The following is a 20,561-nucleotide window of genomic DNA, read 5'->3' as shown; positions in this document are numbered from 1 at the left end:
GCATCTGACGTTTTGTGTCCCTGGCACTTAGGAAAGAATTGGTGCTGACTTGACCTTTTGTAAAGTTGGCATATTAAGTCGGCAGTAATTTTCCATGAAAAAGTACTGTGTACTGTATGTATGCCAATATTGCTTTCCAGGTTTCCACATTGTGAGGGGACATTAAAAGAAAAGGAAAAGGAAATTGGGAAAATTTAAGTTTGCCAACTGGTTTTGTCAAGCTGTTTGTCAAGTTCATTTCTCATGTTTCAGAAAAATATGTGGCACTTCTGGTTGTGTAATTATGCAGACAATGGAGCATTCTGCAAAAAAACAAAACAAGAAAACAGTATTGAAAAATCACACTGTGCACATTATATATACACTCGCCTAAAGGATTATTAGGAACACCTGTTCAATTTCTCATTAATGCAATTATCTAACCAACCAATCACATGGCAGTTGCTTCAATGCATTTAGGGGTGTGGTCCTGGTCAAGACAATCTCCTGAACTCCAAACTGAATGTCTGAATGGGAAAGAAAGGTGATTTTAGCAATTTTGAGCGTGGCATGGTTGTTGGTGCCAGACGGGCCGGTCTGAGTATTTCACAGTCTGCTCAGTTACTGGGATTTTCACGCACAACCATTTCTAGGGTTTACAAAGAATGGTGTGAAAAGGGAAAAACATCCAGTATGCGGCAGTCCTGTGGGCGAAAATGCCTTGTTGATACTAGAGGTCAGAGGAGAATGGGCCGACTGATTCAAGCTGATAGAAGAGCAACTTTGACTGAAATAACCACTCGTTACAACCGAGGTATGCAGCAAAGCATTTGTGAAGCCACAACACGTACAACCTTGAGGCGGATGGGCTACAACAGCAGAAGACCCCACCGGGTACCACTCATCTCCACTACAAATAGGAAAAAGAGGCTACAATTTGCACAAGCTCACCAAAATTGGACAGTTGAAGACTGGAAAAATGTTGCCTGGTCTGATGAGTCTCAATTTCTGTTGAGACATTCAGATGGTAGAGTCAGAATTTGGCGTAAACAGAATGAGAACATGGATCCATCATGCCTTGTTACCACTGTGCAGGCTGGTGGTGGTGGTGTAATGGTGTGGGGGATGTTTTCTTGGCACACTTTAGGCCCCTTAGTGCCAATTGGGCATCGTTTAAATGCCACGGCCTACCTGAGCATTGTTTCTGACCATGTCCATCCCTTTATGACCACCATATACCCATCCTCTGATGGCTACTTCCAGCAGGATAATGCACCATGTCACAAAGGTCGAATCATTTCAAACTGGTTTCTTGAACATGACAATGAGTTCACTGTACTAAACTGGCCCCCACAGTCACCAGATCTCAACCCAATAGAGCATCTTTGGGATGTGGTGGAACGGGAGCTTCGTGCCCTGGATGTGCATCCCACAAATCTCCATCAACTGCAAGATGCTATCCTATCAATATGGGCCAACATTTCTAAAGAATGCTTTCAGCACCTTGTTGAATCAATGCCACGTAGAATTAAGGCAGTTCTGAAGGCGAAAGGGGGTCAAACACAGTATTAGTATGGTGTTCCTAATAATCCTTTAGGTGAGTGTATATTAAGTCATGTGAGGTATGTGAGGAAGTTAACTTTATTTTGACTCTTTCAGGTGCTTTGTAATTCCATTATTTGTTATCTCTTCATTTCATTCATCAGCCTGGATTTATTATTCCTAGTAATAACTGAATCCTGAACAAATCATAACTATACTGTGAATGTATGTTAGGAGTGATTATAATTTGTGGTTGATTTCTCTCTATTGATTTTAATGCTTACCTGATGGTTCCAGACTGCAGACCGAGATGGGCTGGGTGTGAGCTCGGGCCTGGTGCTCGTGATGGCGCGGATGACGCAGGCCTCTGGAGGAATCCTGCCCCCGCTGTGCGCTCTGGTGGGCCAGAAGAGGATTTCTCCAGCTAAACCAGGGAACAAAGATGTGGACAGTTGTCAGGACATTCAGCCAAGTAAGAAGCATATCTGGACAGTTTGCAGTATATTATTTTAAAGCAAACTAATGTTTCCTGTTATACAGTGTTACATGACGTAACATAATGTGTAATGGGAGATGTGGATTAATTTTATTCATCTGTATTTTGCTTTTTCCCTTCTCTTTTCAGAAATGAAAACCTAAATCTTAGTATTCTTTTCTGAAAGATATATAGGAAACCAACATGACAGCTTTATGATGTCTGATGCTTCTAAAGGTCATGTAATGGAGTGCTATGTGTTTTCTATCTTTTGAGATATAGTATAGGAAGAAGAGACTGCAAAAGAAGAATCCTTAAATATGATAAATAATTCAGCTGCTTAGAAACTGGACCTAACCACTTCCCTCCTGGGTTTATACAAAAAGGACATTTTTATGGAGTATGTGTATGCAAGGATTTTGTGATTATGCTTTTGCAATACTAGATGATCTATTCAGTCGTAATGTGAAAGCTGTAGAAGTAACTCCCATGAAACAAAAATGCAACCCAGATTTGCAGGCAAAATTCTCGCGCAACCCCTGTGGGCAGTATGCACATAAGCAGGTCTTCAGTTACTTTAATCAGCACTCTACTGTCTGGGTCATGTCTTTAAAAATCCTGTTCTGAATTCTTACTTTTAGCTTTAAAATATTTATTTTGCCTTGAGAAAACACTGAAATAATGGAACATCACGTTACTGGGAAAACAGTGTATTAAATCAGTCCTGTGTAATACTTTCTACATGTAAATTACAATTGTGTTTATTTTATAGTTATTCAGGTAATTACCATTATAAAGTCCATGTATATTCTTTTTTTTTTTTTTTCTGACAAAGGGTCAAACAATTAGTCTTTGACTACTAGCATTTTGTACTAAGAAGTAAAGAACTGACCTCAATACACTTTCATTGTAGTCTAGCTAACCTCTAATTTAATTAGGGAGTCAAAACACATTAATAATTGAAGGATATGACTATAAGGATTTGAACTTACTGGTAACCTACTCGATGTTTGGTCAGCAAAAAATGTATGTTGTAACATCTAAATGATAGTCTTAATATATTATTGATGATAAAAGTTAAATTTTTGGACTGATACAGACAGATGGCAATGTGAGATTAGAGCATCTGGTAGGATCTGATTGTTTCCTGCCTGTGTCCAAAGCTTTCTGTAGAATTAACCAATTTACTCTCAGCTATTTAATACATGTGTTCTTCTCTGTTCGTTTTCCTTTATTATACATGACGTCTTACCCTTGTAAGAGGCAGTATGTATAGGTCCTTTCTGAGAATTGAATTACTGTGCAGATTTATTGTGACATATGCTTTTAACTATCTTAAAATGTGGGTGCTCTCTATGAATTAACCTCCCCTCACATATTGGGGTTTATGGCCTTCTTGAATAGTTAACAATACCAGGAATGTGACATTTTGTCTTGTAGTGGATCACAATGATCTCATACTTTATGAAGCATTGTTACATATTACACATTGAAAATCTGCATCTTAAATAAAGCTTGTTTGTACTCGCTGGAGTAAATGTGGTGTATTTTTATAAACAAATGACATCTGTTAGTTCATAGAGCAAAACAACCAATCTACACATTATGCTGAGTTTGAACTTCTAGCCAATGATACCTTCATTAGAAATGTATTAAGGATCTTCTGATTTTGCTAGAGTGGTACAAATGTACAATATAAGGTACTGAACCTTGTGGTTGATCTATTATTTTAGTTTTGTTATTCTATTTTATGAATTGCAGGGCTAAAGAAGTTTCTAACACTTCACAATGGGTTTGACATTCATTTTTAAATGTTGCGTTCCATTTCAGAATATATTTTGTATGTTTTTAAAATAATTTTGAGGCAGCTTAAACTTCCTTTTAAATCTTTCAGGTTTTTACTTTAAAAGTATTGTAGCATTTTTGCTGGCTAGCTGTATTCACCGGCTACAGAACACAACAAATAGAAAGTGCTGATTTGTATCTGTTTTCTCCTCAGTCAAGCCAGAGATTGGTTCTCCGAATGAATGCGCTGATCCACAGGCGCCAGATGAGGAACAGGTAAGGTTTGGTATTTTCCCTGTCATTCTTTAATTGTAAAATAAGCGTTTGTTTTATATAAAATATAGCACTGACATGGGAACTTTTATGCAAAATTTGCCTAGACTCTATGACATTCAGATGAGTTATTTTTTAAATGAGTCCATGAAATAGGCCATTTTTTATTCATGGCTACTTATTACTTTGCAGCTACCTTCCAGTGCTGAAGAGAATAGAAGATTACAGAAGAGGACAGTTAGTCCTAGGCCAGAGTATGTGCTTGATGAAGTTCTTCAAAAGGACAAAACAGATGGTGTGAATGGATCAGGTTTGCTTATTTTTATGTATTACTTAGCTCAAAAGGGGAAAGATGTATTTCTATTGTTTTATAGGGTTAGTTAAATAACAGTAATGTTTTGGTATAATATTAATGATTATTTGGTCAGGGATGAGAAGGTATACATGCTTGTTAAATGTTAAAAATCCTCCTCTAGAAACTGACATTGTATTAAATCTCTTGTAATTCTATGGAGGCTGAACAAAATGGATATGCGGTAAATGTAGACTGTATTTTGAATAAATGCATGTATTCTGCAAACACACATGGCACACTGTGAGCATGTCTGGTTATTGAGTTGTAATTCGTGAACTCACATGGTTCTGCATCTACTAACCTGGATATGTAAACCATATACCAAGTATAGTACTTGTGAGGATTTGTTTGATTTATGTGCTAGGTTTACTGTGAATAATGTAAGGAAATATTTTTTTCCCCATTCTAATCATTCCATCTAGGTTTCGGGTTATGTTTATAGGACACAAAATCCTGGTGTTCACTAAAGGCTAGAATATCTCAATAAAAGTAAGTGCCTCTAGAGGGGGCTGTTGAAGCATATACACTCATATTCATTAATTTCTAATTCCAACATAGCCACAGTTTCTATGCTTTTTGTAGCTTTAGATAGTCAATGAACAGAAGACTGGAACACATGTACACTTACATTTTACACTGGTTAGGAGTAGAGCCGTCCTATTCACCTACAACAGGGAAAAAAAAATCATAAATCACATTGTCCATCATGTTTCACTGTGATTCTTATTTCCAGTTCCTGGGACCCAGAGGTCTTTCACCAAGTCACTGCAGAAGGCAGAGGCTCTTCTAAGGAACACTCTCAACCCTGGTCTAAAGTGGCTTCTGAAACAAAAGTCAGATGACAGTGGCTCTGATCTGGATAATGAGGATACATTTATTGCGTGCGAGAACCACACATCGTGCTCCTCAAAGAGGCTACTGAGGATGGAGCGCTGTGTCCTGGGACTGGGCAGGCAGTGCCATGTGCTGAGGAATCCCAGGACTGGCTCCCTGCAGAGCTGTGTGAAGGAGCTGTCAGTGGACTGTGAATTTTACCATCACCCAGCCTGCGTGGCCTTGAACAAGCATTATGGCAAGCTCCAGCATTTGTTGGAGGAGAGATCGCAGCTTCTCTTCTTCCACGAGTACACCAGGCGCTTAAAAGTTGCCTCGGCTTTTGTGGCAAACTTTTCAGGATTACTTGACAGGGAACATCTTGTGTTAAATGCATCAAGACAAGATATGAAAAGCGCAAGTTCATTCTCAGAATACAGGATTAGCAGTCTTTGTGAAGAGCTGAGGATTCATGTCAGTCACTGGGGCTGTCTTTGCGATAAAGCTAGGAATGACAACTGGCTGAGGCCTGTCTTTTTCCAAAAGCCTGAAATCCTTGAAAGCATGAAGCGAACTTTAAACCTTTTGGGGTTTCAAGCTCTGCTTCTAATGGAGCAATACATTTGCACAGTTTTTCATCTTTTAGCACTAGCTGACCCTGCAGATGTGTCTACAGAGTACCTTGTAGATATTGTGCAAGGAACTGAAATGTTTAATTCCATAATCTCTGACACAAGTGTAGAACAAATATATTATGCACTACAAAAATCCAATTACAGCCAGGGAGGCAATGAATCTGAGTTGCTGCCAAAGTGGATGAAATCAATAGTTTCCAGACACAGAGGAAAAGGGGACTTCTTGAAGCCTTTCCCCATTGTACGAATACTGAGGATTGTATCGAAACATAGAGGGCAAATGGCAGCTAATAAATTATATCACTGGATCATTAATCAAAACACTTTTCTTTCCGGTGTGGATCAGAGTAATTTAAAGTTCCAGAAGTGGGAGAATTTAAAAGTGCCTTTTTTTAATTCGCATTCTGTCGCCTGGACAACCAAAACTGGCCTTTCAAGAACAAAAGTTGGTGAGAGCCAGCAAAGGTCAAGCCCCAGTGCTCAGACTTTTCCCTTGGCAATATTTATAAAGCAAGACAAAGATTTTATGGATAAATTCTTTGTGGCTTTAGTGTCTTCTACTGAAATGTTGGGGCAACATGTTCTGAACAGGCCCAAACCAGATAAACCAAACACAATCAATTGCTCTCTGGGGAACTCCCCAGAGAGCAATGACAACAAAGCAGAAAGTGATGCAAAACTTAGCACAGCTGGAGAGAGGTCAAGCTCTAACAAGTCAAGACTAACAAGTCACAAGTCTGTCCAGTGGCAGGAAACCATGGTCTCAGATGTCACCAGTGTGCTGTGTTCCCAGTATAGAAATCTGCTCTGGAAAGATTTCGGGGAAGCTCTTTTCAGTCTATTTTATCACCCCAGGTGTAAAGGTATTCTTGGAAGCCTGAATCAGTGTAAAGACCAAATGAGTTTTCTTGTTGTGAAAGAACTTCACGGTAGATTAAGAAAAGGTAAGAATAAAATCTGAAAATGTTATGTTGTGAGTATTTGTTTTCTTGTGGAAGTCATATTTGAAACTGAAATTGAGTGTTTCTAGGCTTAAGTGATCTTTGACATTCCTAGAGGCAACTACTGACACAATATATTTGTGAATGAATTTGACTACATCAATTCTTTGGGGTGTAAATTTACTATTTTCATTTATTTAAAAATGTAATTTTAGCCAACCCCACCTTGCTGCAACTTCAGTTTATAAATTTCCTTCCAAATTCCTTTTTTGTGTATATATGTGCATGCATTGTATGCGTGTGTTTCTGTAATATATATTGTAATGTATCATTTTGTTAAAAATTTCTCATTGATATATGTTTAGATACAAATGTTGTGGTTTATGGTTTCACATTTTCGTTATGACACCTGTTCCAGCATAAGATAAGTAAACAAAAGAAAGACAAACACTTGCTCAAAAGTTTGACTATTGACGGAACAGAGACTTTAGGGAGAAACACCTGAACGTAATAAAGATATCTGCTGCAAGACAAAAGAAACTATAAAACAAGATCTTCTCATCTCTCACACATCCTGTACTCGTGGCAGTTCAAATCAACTGGTGATTGAATGGCCTCTGGTAGTAGTTTTTCTATCAAAGCAAAGAAATGTGCCTCTTCTTGTAGTACAGAATTGGAGCAGACTGCTGTTTAGCTGTAACTGGACAATTGTTGTGGAAGCATTCACAGGTTTCAAAACCAAAATTAAAAATGTACATCTCCTTTGCTTGATAAGTTACCTATGAACCCTAACTGTTGTTTATGACATTGGGCATCAATAGTTTTTCTTAACAAATATAGAGACCTACTACATTCAGGTGAAGACCAATTCTTTTTTTTTTTTTTTGGTGCTTGGGGAATCTGTAATTGTTTACCCTCACAATTATTAATTATTATTTAACAAGCCACTAGGACTCCTTTCCTAACACAGAACTGATATAGGCACCTAATGTTAATTAATTCACATTTTTTGGGAGTCTACTGTGCAGATAACAAAGCTACAGAACTACGGTGGACTAATGCAGCTCTCGCTGATAAAACTGTGGTCTCGCAGAAGCCCAATAAGAAATGGGAGTGACTACTGCTTAGCATGCTGATAAACCCTGGCCAAATTCAATCCCACCCAATTGCAGTTCTACAGTTCTGTGTCTGGAATCATTGTTTAGCAATTTCAGGACTCAAGGGTTCCACCTATCTGCCAGTTTTTCAGATTGAACAATATCAGAAGCAAAAGTCTGTTTACTCATAAGCTTATGACATCGTAAAGACCAAATTAATGCATACCGTCTCATTAAAGAAAAAGTTTGTGTGTTTTTTGAAATATGTTTAATACTGTAGGATCTTTTAATACTGATGATTTAGCATATGCTAGCCACCAATGGGCTTTGTTGAGCACTCTTGTAATAGTGTCTGTGAATGGCCAGTGAAGTGTATTGGACTTTCTATCACATCTTTGTCTGACATTTGTTTTTATACCATGTGTTTCAGCATTGATATCTGTGGAGTGTGAGGGAGTGATAAATGACCTTTGTATACAAATGGTTTCAAAGACGGCCTTCGTGTATTGGGATCAAGGTACCTGTCGAACCAGCAATAAAATGCTTCTTGCTGTAGAGGGCACCAAGCCAATACTTTAAATCAGACAATCACTTATTTTTTTTTTTTATAATAACAAGCAGCACTTTTCAATGTTTTTTTTGCTTCAGTGCAAAGTTCTGCTGGAGGACAGTTTTGGACTATACTTTGCCTACATCCAGAGAAACGTTTTTGATTTAACTGTTGTTCTTTGTTAGAGGTGCACCTTTTGAATTACTTTAAAAAACATGTTGTGCAAAATGGCTTCTGGAGTAAATCTTTAAAAAGCATGTCATAGGGACTTCAGATATATATTTTTTAATTGTTATTCTATAAATCTAAGGCTGCCTTTTTTTGTCTGAGTTTATACACACCTTCACCAACACGCCTCTTCTTTTGGCTTTTCAGAAAACAGTAATAAAATGTAGTACACAGCAGTTGTGGATGGTGTATTACTGGAACATTCCATGTGAAACCTGTCCGTTTACCTTCTCTTTATAGTGATGTGCAAGTCACTGGGCTCAGGTTTGAAAGACAAATGCCTTCCTGACCCCGAGAGTGTGGACTCTGCTGTCAGAACTGCCACCTCAGGGCTTCTGCAGGAGCTCTTCCACCCTCTGCACGGTGTGCTCAGCTGTCTCGAGGCCTGGAGAAACCGAGTGAAAGGTAACGTAGCGTTTAGTCTACAAACACTTTTCTGCAAACCATCTCCTGTACCTCACCTTTGAAAGTTTCTTAGTGTTTTTTTGTGTTCATGGCTTACTGTACTATTGTTGTTAGTAGTGGAACTACAAAGGCTAAATAAAATGGTACAGCTCTTAAGCACCGAACCTGTTTACTTTTAGTCTGTTTTTTAATTGAATTATCTTGAGGTTAATTGTAGGCATGTTGAGTGTTATTTTCTCAGACTGGAATATACCCAGTGCTCCAGGGTTAAAAATTACTTATTAATGGTGAGTAATATTCCATTGCTATTTCCAAACAAATTTCACGCTGATATAATGTTGGTGATGTCTTTCTCTGCTGTATATTATACCTTATTCTTTAACCCTTTCAGTCTTTAGTGACTATATTTTTAACACTAAACTATAGCCTGTCTTTGTGCTAGCAAACCATTGTCCTATTGAAGTCCCCCTCTTAAACTGTGAGGAATGTTCTTTTTAAAACTAGGCCCTTAGCTGTACAATTTGCTTTAAGTAACATCAAAAGGTTTTTTGCAGATTTAGATCTGCTAACACTGAAGAACCCTCATGTTGCTCTCATTGTTAAAGGATAGGTTTTAGTTCTTGTCTTTGGAGCTCTGACACATGGTTGAACTTTCTACTTGTGGCTCAGATACATGAAACATAGTCTGTCCTGAAAACTATTTAGGTTATACTTCAGTCGTTGACACCGTAAACCCTTGCTGACAGATACTGATTATTAAGGAACGCACTCACTGCCTGTGTTACTATCCAGAGATATTTATAAGCTGTCTGTGTTAGAAGTTGTCTTTCTAAATTCAGGTCAGTATTTTCTTCTACGCATTCTAAACTTCAAAATCCAGTTTCAAAAGCTCAGAAATATTTTAAATGTTTGTCATAACTAATCATATCCTGTCTCTGTTGGCCTGGAATGTTATATTTTATCCCATTCTGTTTTGCCCATACAATAAACTTAATGACATGTTTACGGGCCTTTTAACAAGCAATACTTGTTAAATACTTGTTAATTGTCTCGCTATCAAACACATGGTATTTGTGAAAAATAAATGGCAGGAACTGAAAAGATGCAAATCTTACTTTACCACTTTCCAACTATGAGAGGAAAAAGGATCAAGATCAGTATCCAGCACATGGTACAGCTTTATCTCTCCTGGATAAAATAAGAAATATGAAATTAAAATTGGTTCAAATATGGTAAATGTAAGGAGCCAAGAGACCCCTTTACATCACTTGTATGTACTAGTCTTTGTCAAAGCAGGGCAGCATGTGGCAATTTATTTGTCGCTATAAGGGACAGGTTCATCAGTTATGTGGGATAGAGCGTAGTTGTATAGGACCGCTGCTCAAATTGTATCAGTCAGCAAGAACCAGCTGTGAAAGCTCGGCTGAAACATGTTGCAATAACAGTGCCTGTCTATGTGACTTGGATGTGTGGGTGATGGACAAAAACTAATGGAAGAGCTGATGGTTGGCTAACGGCGGTTATGGCTTCAAATAGGACATTTATGATGGGTGTGTGTTATTTTTTAATGAGGGAGGTGCACACAGTGGGTGGTAGACCTACCTGAAATTCCTGAAAAGAAGAATCCTTTCACTTTCCTTGAGTTTAAATTCAAAGTTAATAACCAGGATGATGGCACCAACAATACCTGTGGTTGAACCCACTGAGTTCTATTCTGATAACCAGTCTGTGTTTAATGGTATAATCAGGTTGCTCTGGAATGAATGATCTCAAAACTCTGTCCTTGAGAAGGAAATGCCTCTACTCCCATTTGTATTAAGCAGGTTATAGCAATGCAGTCAGGAGGTTCCCTGGTAAATTCCCCAGGACCAGGCTGTGGCAAAAATCAAATAATTATTCAAATTTTTCCTAGTTATACAGTGAGGGGAAAAAAGTATTTGATCCCCTGCTGATTTTGTACGTTTGCCCACTGACAAACAAATGATCAGTCTATAATTTTAATGGTAGGTGTATTTTAAGTGAGAGACAGAATGACAACAAAAAAATCCAGAAAAACGCATTTCAAAAAAGTTATAAATTGATTTGCATGTTAATGAGGGAAATAAGTATTTGACCCCTTCGACTTAGTACTTGGTGGCAAAACCCTTGTTGGCAATCACAGAGGTCAGACGTTTCTTGTAGTTGGCCACCAGGTTTGCACACATCTCAGGAGGGATTTTGTCCCACTCCTCTTTGCAGATCCTCTCCAAGTCATTAAGGTTTCAAGGCTGACATTTGGCAACTCGAACCTTCAGCTCCCTCCACAGATTTTCTATGGGATTAAGGTCTGGAGACTGGCTAGGCCACTCCAGGACCTTAATGTGCTTCTTCTTGAGCCACTCCTTTGTTGCCTTGGCTGTGTGTTTTGGGTCATTGTCATGCTGGAATACCCATCCACGACCCATTTTCAATGCCCTGACTGAGGTTCTCACCCAAGATTTGACGGATGATGGACGGGGCCATGTACCCTTTGATGCGGTGCAGTTGTCCTGTCCCCTTAGCAGAAAAACACCACCAAAGCATAATGTTTCCACCTCCATGTTTGACGGTGGGGATGGTGTTCTTTGGGTCCTTCCTCCTCCTCCAAACACGGCGAGTTGAGTTGATGCCAAAGAGCTTGATTTTGGTCTCATCTGACCACAACACTTTCACCCAGTTCTCCTCTGAATCATTCAGATGTTCATTGGCAAACTTCAGACGGGCCTGTACATGTGCTTTCTTGAGCAGGGGGACCTTGCGGGCGCTGCAGGATTTCAGTCCTTCACGGCGTAGTGTGTTACCAATTGTTTTCTTGGTGACTATGGTCCCAGCTGCCTTGAGATCATTAACAAGATCCTCCCGTGTAGTTCTGGGCTGATTCCTCACCGCTCTCATGATCATTGAAACTCCACGAGGTGAGATCTTGCATGGAGCCCCAGACCGAGGAAGACTGACAGTTATTTTGTGTTTCTTCCATTTGCAAATAATCGCACCAACTGTTGTCACCTTCTCACCAAGCTGCTTGGCGATGGTCTTGTAGCCCATTCCAGCCTTGTGTAGGTCTACAATCTTGTCCCTGACATCCTTGGACAGCTCTTTGGTCTTGGCCATGGTGGAGAGTTTGGAATCTGATTGATTGATTGCTTCTGTGGACAGGTGTCTTTTATACAGGTAACGAGCTGAGATTAGGAGCACTCCCTTTAAGAGAGTGCTCTTAATCTCAGCTCGTTACCTGTATAAAAGACACCTGGGAGCCAGAAATCTTGCTGATTTGATAGGGGATCAAATACTTATTTCCCTCATTAACATGCAGATCAATATTTATCAATCTGTATTTATTAAAGTCACCCTCTCACACTCTCCACAGAAGCCCAGTCCTAGGGCAGCTGTTGTTTGTTTGGCACTTAACCTACTGCTGGGTATTGAGAGAGAGTGCAACATAACCTTCATTTTGCAGTCCACGAATGACAAGCACTTATCCCCCCCAATTAATATCCAAACTAAGACATTAAACCAAATTGGCGGAACCCTTTCAGTTTGTAAGCAGAAAGAATTTAGCTCGTAAAACCTGAAGATTGAAGTGGGTTTTCTAGTGCAGTAGCTGTAGTATATGTTTTATGAATCTCTTCTTGGAAGTATGACACTCGTAGCTATATCAATGCTGTAACATGAATGGTTATTTTTCCTTACTTTATTCTGGTGTGGCTTTATTGTGAGATGTTTCTGATGGAATGATTCCAGTGATGTTAAAAACCCATGTTGGTTTGGCAAGACTGTGAATCTGAGCTATGGACACACACTTTTGGTTTCTTTGACAGATGCCACTCCTGGAAAGTGGGATCCAGCTCTGGAATCTCTTCACTTGACCCTGTTGAGCTGCTCGGTCGCCACTGTACATTCTTCCTCCTACTGGGTCATGACAAAGGCCTACCAGTTTCTCTCATCCTGGTCCCTAAATCAGTTCCTGCTAGTAACACAACGGGATATGAAGGTAAGAAAAGATGTTCATAGCAAGTGCCCTATTTAATAATGATATATTTTTTTGATGCATTTTATCTTGATTCCTGCAATACCGAAATGGGAGAAATTGTAAAACTTAAAAACTGCAAGGTACAGCCACTTAACCTTTTGGTTGAAATTCTTCTCATTGCTCCTTGCTCTATGCAATATTTAGAATTTTCCTTCTGATAGTAATAAACTCTATAATACAATATGTATTTTAGAAAATAGGGTATAACTATCTCACTTGTGAGAGAGATTGTAACACGGTTTTGCATTTTAGAAACCTCTCATGATGAAAGATGTGCCATTTGTGGCTTTTGCCCTACCTGTTAATTGAAATGATTTAATGTACCTTGTAATCAATCCTTGCATCATTTTACTATAGAAATGCCTGCACACCTACATGATTAACATGCCCAGGTGCCTGTGTAAAGGTCAATTATTCAGTTAAACTTTGCTAGGGCATATTTCAGGAATGGTTTCGTTTTGATTCAGTGCATGAACAATTTAATGTTATTATGCAATACAATTACACAATCACAACAGATGCATACTGAATACATCTTTAATTTATTGTACAACATGCAAATAATGAATGAAGACTACTCTGAACTGTAAAAGTTTGTATTGAAAGATTAACTGTTGAACCAATGCATACTCTGTCCCCTCAGTTTATCTACTCTGATAAACAACCCAAGGATAGCTATAAACTTGCCTGTAGACCTGTTTGCTTAACTGTTTTGTGAAATCCCAGGGCATATGTAAATGTCTCTGATCTTGGCGGGATTATATATCCCTTGATTGAGCAGTGAAGGAAACTGTTTAGGAGCAAAGAGAGGTCAACAGTGATCATGGCTGTATGCTCAACCAGAACTTGCTTTCTGCAGGATCTAGGTGGGATATGTTTTGCATCCATCACAGCCTGCTAAAACAATGAGAGAGGCTATGAATTAAGAGGTCAAACCTGCACAGGCATGTTAATCATGTCAGGAACATCAGTCAAAATTAGCAAATTCAGTATGATTTTAATAGAATGGTATGAGTTCTGTAAATATTGTAAAATCTCATCTCAGGTTTAACAGCCTTTGAGCATGCAGTAACATAGTAGATCGAGCCTCCTATTCTACAGTTTAATGCACTGGGGTAGTATAACTCTACAAAAAATAATTTAATACATTTCAGTAATTTCAATGTAGACTAAGTTTAAGCTCTGAATTGCATTATGTCTTTCATGCAAGTCTTAAAACACATAGCTGAAATCTGTATGAAAATGTAGATAAACAAAAAATGACCCTTTTAAAATTAACAACACTAATTAGCCTATATGTAACCCTGGTTATAGGACAGGTATGTAAGTAATACGGAGGGTTGATCATGTGTGGAAACAAATTTGTATTGCATTATATCCCCATAGGTTATTAATTAATGCTGACTTACTAGAGATCTGGATCAAGAGCATAGCTTTGGTTGGGTCCTCTTGGTATTAGGTTTTATTATACTAAGAAATCAAAACATTGGCAGACATCACTGTACTGGCAGACATGCAAATGAAATGAAAATTAGGTCTTATAAAGGTTATCTCTGGAGCCATGCAAAGTTGCCATGATATTGTTGTAAAATAAGAGCTATCGTATATGCAAATATACCAGCATCTCTGTAATTTGCATCTGGGTCTTTCTGGTTTTGGAGATTGTGGTCTTTATCCTTTTTCAGTACTTAATTTGACAAACTTGAGTCATAAGCTTCGATGTTCTAAATTAAATGTACAGTTAAGGGGACTGTTTAGATTGACCTTTGGAAACCTTCACACTGAGAATGTGATTTCTGTGTACACTTATCCTTGACATGCTGTCCAGCTTATCGAAGTTGAAAGATCAGAAAAGGCACAGTAAGGGATTCTAGTGGAGCTCTGAATGGAGTCTAAATGCTTCGCTAGTTCGCTTCACCTTAAGGCAGCATCAGTTCATTCCCCCTCAGCACTCCCCCGGCATTGTGTTCAGTGAGGTTTGGTCAGAAACTTTGTCAATCTAAACTGAAATGAAGACTTAGACAACCATACAAGTAATAATAATTTCTAAAGAAATGAAGTGCAGACATGAACTTCTCTGAGATCAGCAAGATTTTATTTTGTATTGATTTTTATTACAACCCCTTGTTTCTAACCTTTATTATTGTCATGGTATATATTTGATTATTTATTTTTAAATGCAAGCCCTCAGGTATTTGTGTTCTTTGCTATAATGTAGAAAGCACAATTATTAGGTTTTCTCGGGCATCTTCCAATCCCATCAATTTCTTAGAAATGCTTTTCAGCAATTTATTTTTTGTTCAGTAGCCATTCTATCCTGCCATTCAATCAAAATTGTCAAGCCAGGGTATGAAATCCAAACACATGGTAGTGCAGACCAGATGTATTATTCATCTTTGCTTTGGTTATTTGTTTCCTTGCTTTTGGTTTATTTTAGAGCAGTTGTCTTGTTTGTTTTTTGTTGCTGTATGATGTTTTATGCCATGTTTTAGTAAAATATTTATAGCAGCTGGGAGCACATTTGTATAGAATGTTCAAATTGTTATTATGATGTTTATTCCCCCCCACACACAGACACTATGTAAATGTTTTGGAGTTCTGCAGGGCACTCCGGGATGCAGAAGGTCAGGGTAACTGCACTGGTGATCATACAAAGTCCAGTTCCTTCTCTGTCCTGTAAGACATTATGTTCCGAGCACCTTCAGCTGTGTCAGCTTTTAATTCTCATGCTCCAACGTCTCTGTCTTTATAACAGCTGAGACTGCAGAATCATTCGGATATGCAGTTTAACACCAGCTGTGAGGATTCTTTTGTTAAGTTGGTTCCTGTACTCCGGGAAACTGACTCCCATTCCAGTGCTTTTTTCCCTACTTAGATCCACGGTCATATGATCTGGACTTGACATAAACAGAGCCCAGCTGACCTGTAAATCCTGTGCCTCATTCAAGGTAGTTAACCTTGCTGCCTGCCTCATTGCTCAGTGCTAAATCGCAACATCCAGACTGGCACTTTCATACATAGTCAAAGACACAGCTAGTGTGTGAAACTTTAGTCATCAGTTTAGTAGACAATATTCAGAACCCAAAGGTACTGTGAGTCTGCTACATTCTAGCTTTCTTGTTATAGATAAAATGTGTTGCATTTTGAGACTGTAGACGACTACCAATGTTTCAGACTGCCATCACTTATGGAAGTTTGTGTTGTTGCTGTTGTTAAAGCAATAAGATGTAATACGAACGCGCATCAAATAAAATCAAAGCAGCGGAAGCCTAGCATCTAATTGAGCTATCATAATGGGTTGTTGGCTTATTAATAAAGGGAAATGTAATCTGGTTCTTGGAAAGTTGAATCCCTTTCAACAATACATCTCATAAATTATACTTATAACTTCTTGCATACTAATAAAGTGTTCCGTTTCAAAATCAACTAGGGTACATTTTGAGCATTTAAGCAATACAGAATAAAGGTTTTTGCAATGAGACTGAGCCATGCTTAGAAGTAAAAATAATAAGAAATGGGTTTACTAACTTATAGGAGTTCATTTACAACTAGAATCGTGTTTACCAATATAGCCAATTTGGAATGTTTTCACACGGGATGAAACTGAGGTTGCTCGGTTCAAATGAACAGGATTAGACGATGTAACTTAGAAATTTAAACAATGCACAATTCCTGCAACCCTTTTGAGACTGTTTAAAGCTCCCAGGTGTAACTGGCTATGAATTTCTTTTGACAACCTGCTAATCAAAGAGTTGGTTGCAAAATAACTTTAGGCTACATGGCTAACCGTCTGGGAAGGATAACTTTTAATGCTGTCAGCTTGGGCAACTGCACATTTCAGTGTTCGGTTTAACTGAATCTCCTTTTTTTGTAACTGGCAGACACTCTTCCAGCAGCTTAGACAATTTATCATCGGCTTTTAGTTTCAAATGAGGTTCAGTTTGGTTTTTATTTTGTGTAAATAACTACTTGTAAAAGCTTGCTTTATAATTCACTTAAAAGAAAGCTCTACAACTATCTAACTTGTCACTGTGTGGGCTAGTTCACACTTCTGCATCTAGATTTCTTATCTGAAATAATTTGATGTATATAAAAAAAGTCTGTTCTGAAGTACACAAGTATTTTTTTTGTATATACTCATTCAGTGAGATTCAGATTTCCTCTGAGACATTAAATCAAATCTTTCATAATGTAGGTTTAATGATGTGACAAACTCATACTAGTCTATATTTACTGCACTCCCCTGATTTAATCATTTTTATTTGCAAGAACCATTTCCAGTTTTCAACCCACATTCAGAAGATTCTTTGGGTGCCTTAAATGCCTTGAACCTTGCAGTGCAGATGTAAGATTAATTGTGCTAGATGTTTAAGAAGACCTAATCTATAATGCCAACTGTTAAGCAGAAGGATTATTGTCAGTTGAATTTAATATTTTTAAGTCACTGTGCTACTGATCAGTATGACTTAATATAAAAAAAAAAAAAAAAAGTACATTTAATGTGTAAGTCTGGTAAGTAGAAATTAAGGTTTTGGCGTGTTTTCATTAAAATAAATATGGTGAGACCTTTGGCCATCGAGGTCGTTGTTTCTCTGAGAGAGCAGGCTCTGTGTTCCTCTGTGTTTGTGTTCCTCCACTGGCCCTGCCATTCCACCTCAGTGCCATAATGTGCTCATTAATCACAATTATGGTCAGGGTATTGATATCTCCCCTTTTGGTCTTATTGCCCTGTGTCAGTAGTGCATTGGCGTTCACTGACCCCATATCTCATTCTTTATATCGAAGAGAGTTGTATTCTGTGAATAAACACTTAAAAATCAAACTTCATTAAAAGCTGTGCTGATCATGGAATGACATGTAAAACATACAGACAAATGCGTGTGATGGTATTCCGTTCAAGTAGCTGATGTTAAAGCAGTATACTAGGTGTAGGAAAAAGGATAAATGGCTTGGTTGCTCACATTCTTTCTTCCCCCCCCAACCTGTCATGTTTACAGTATGTAAAAAAAAAAAAAGTATGTGAGAGAGGGGGGATTGGGAGTACCATGAAACATCCTATCTGTACTGCATTGAATTTAAAGAGGGGTGGCACAGTGTGTCACTCGCTCCATTGGGGTCCTTCCTTATGCACCCTAGGTAAGTCCTCAAAAGGTGCCGAGCTGTCATTTTCCATAAACCCTTTGCACGTGTGGATGCAACCCTTGGCCCGACTGACCTGCAGTGTTTACAGTTATTTGTTTAGTTTGTTGCGGGTTGACATTCCTTGTGTCCTGTTAGATCTACCAGAAGGCTGTTGGAGATGACCTTTGACACAGATCTTTGCATCCAGTAATTATGTAGAGTTGATTAGTTTGTAATGATTTGAAGGCTGTCTAAAGAGAATTGTATGTATTAGTAAATTGAATAATGGGGAAAATCACATTTTTAGCCTTCAGATTGTATGTATGTATGTATGTATGTATGTATGTATGTGTGTGTGTGTGTGTGTGTGTGTGTATATACACTCACCTAAAGGATTATTAGGAACACCATACTAATACTGTGTTTGACCCCCTTTCGCCTTCAGAACTGCCTTAATTCTACGTGGCATTGATTCAACAAGGTGCTGAAAGCATTCTTTAGAAATGTTGGCCCATATTGATAGGATAGCATCTTGCAGTTGATGGAGATTTGTGGGATGCACATCCAGGGCACGAAGCTCCCGTTCCACCACATCCCAAAGATGCTCTATTGGGTTGAGATCTGGTGACTGTGGGGGCCAGTTTAGTACAGTGAACTCATTGTCATGTTCAAGAAACCAATTTGAAATGATTCGACCTTTGTGACATGGTGCATTATCCTGCTGGAAGTAGCCATCAGAGGTTGGGTACATGGTGGTCATAAAGGGATGGACATGGTCAGAAACAATGCTCCGGTAGGCCGTGGCATTTAAACGATGCCCAATTGGCACTAAGGGGCCTAAAGTGTGCCAAGAAAACATCCCCCACACCATTACACCACCACCACCAGCCTGCACAGTGGTAACAAGGCATGATGGATCCATGTTCTCATTCTGTTTACGCCAAATTCTGACTCTACCATCTGAAGGTCTCAACAGAAATCGAGACTCATCAGACCAGGCAACATTTTTCCAGTCTTCAACTGTCCAATTTTGGTGAGCTTGTGCAAATTGTAGCCTCTTTTTCCTATTTGTAGTGGAGATGAGTGGTACCCGGTGGGGTCTTCTGCTGTTGTAGCCCATCCGCCTCAAGGTTGTACGTGTTGTGGCTTCACAAATGCTTTGCTGCATACCTCGGTTGTAACGAGTGGTTATTTCAGTCAAAGTTGCTCTTCTATCAGCTTGAATCAGTCGGCCCATTCTCCTCTGACCTCTAGCATCAACAAGGTATTTTCGCTCACAGGACTGCCGCATACTGGATGTTTTTCCCTTTTCACACCATTCTTTGTAAACCCTAGAAATGGTTGTGCGTGAAAATCCCAGTAACTGAGCAGATTGTGAAATACTCAGACCGGCCCGTCTGGCACCAACAACCATGCCACGCTCAAAATTGCTTAATTCACCTTTCTTTCCCATTCAGACATTCAGTTTGGAGTTCAGGAGATTGTCTTGACCAGGACCACACCCCTAAATGCATTGAAGCAACTGCCATGTGATTGGTTGGTTAGATAATTGCATTAATGAGAAATTGAACAGGTGTTCCTAATAATCCTGTAGGTGAGTGTATATATGTTTTAGGCAGGTGTGAAAAAATGCTGTAAAGTAAGAATGCTTTCAAAAATAGACATGTTAATAGATTACATTTATCAATTAACTAAATGCAAAGTTAGTGATCAGAAGGAAAATCTACATCAAATCCATATTTGGTGTGACCACCCTTTGCCTTCAAAACAGCATAAATTCTTCTAGGTACACTTGCACAAAGTCAGGGATTTTGTTTTGTAGGCATATAGTCAGGTGTGTGATTAAACAATTACAGGTGCTAATGATCATCAATTCAATATGTAGGTTGAAACACAAAAATGACATACCTCTGATGTGGCAACAAGGCCAAGCGACTCAACTATGCATGAAAACGCAGGGACTGGGGTGCAGAATAATGGCAGCAGGTGTTCTGGACTGATGAGTCAAAATTTGAAATATTTGGCTGTAGCAGAAGGCAGTTTGTTCGCCGAAGGACTGGAGAGTGATACACGAATGAGTGTCTGCAGGTAACAGTGAAGCATGGTGGAGGTACCTTGCAAGTTTGGGGATGCATTTCTGCAAATGGACATTTGGTCAGAATTAATGGTCTCCTCAATGCTGAGAAGTACAAGCAGATACTTATCCATCCAAACGTACAGCAAAAGTCATTAAGAACTATCTTCAGCATAAAGAAGAACAAGGAGTCCTGGAAGTGATGGTATGGCCCCCACAGAGCCCCGGTCTCAACATCAT

The 20,561-nt window shown here is 38.8% G+C and overlaps 1 protein-coding gene across 1 annotated transcript in view; it reads left to right on the top strand.

Moving 5' to 3' along the window:
• ccdc142 (coiled-coil domain containing 142) overlaps positions 1 to 20,561 on the top strand; it is a 38,237-nt gene that overhangs the window by 4,369 nt on the left and 13,307 nt on the right. The window contains exons 2-8 of the mRNA XM_066720210.1: positions 1,819 to 1,993; positions 3,996 to 4,057; positions 4,247 to 4,364; positions 5,143 to 6,801; positions 8,326 to 8,412; positions 8,914 to 9,078; positions 12,915 to 13,087. Of these exons, the coding sequence (XP_066576307.1) occupies positions 1,867 to 1,993; positions 3,996 to 4,057; positions 4,247 to 4,364; positions 5,143 to 6,801; positions 8,326 to 8,412; positions 8,914 to 9,078; positions 12,915 to 13,087 (2,391 nt within the window). The 5' untranslated portion in view covers positions 1,819 to 1,866. The remainder of the gene's footprint in view (positions 1 to 1,818; positions 1,994 to 3,995; positions 4,058 to 4,246; positions 4,365 to 5,142; positions 6,802 to 8,325; positions 8,413 to 8,913; positions 9,079 to 12,914; positions 13,088 to 20,561) is intronic.

Source organism: Amia ocellicauda, chromosome 13, assembly GCF_036373705.1.
Source record: "Amia ocellicauda isolate fAmiCal2 chromosome 13, fAmiCal2.hap1, whole genome shotgun sequence".
NCBI lineage: Eukaryota > Metazoa > Chordata > Actinopteri > Amiiformes > Amiidae > Amia > Amia ocellicauda.
The sequence above is the reverse complement of the archived record's forward strand: the minus strand, read 5'-3'. Positions and strand labels throughout refer to the sequence as shown.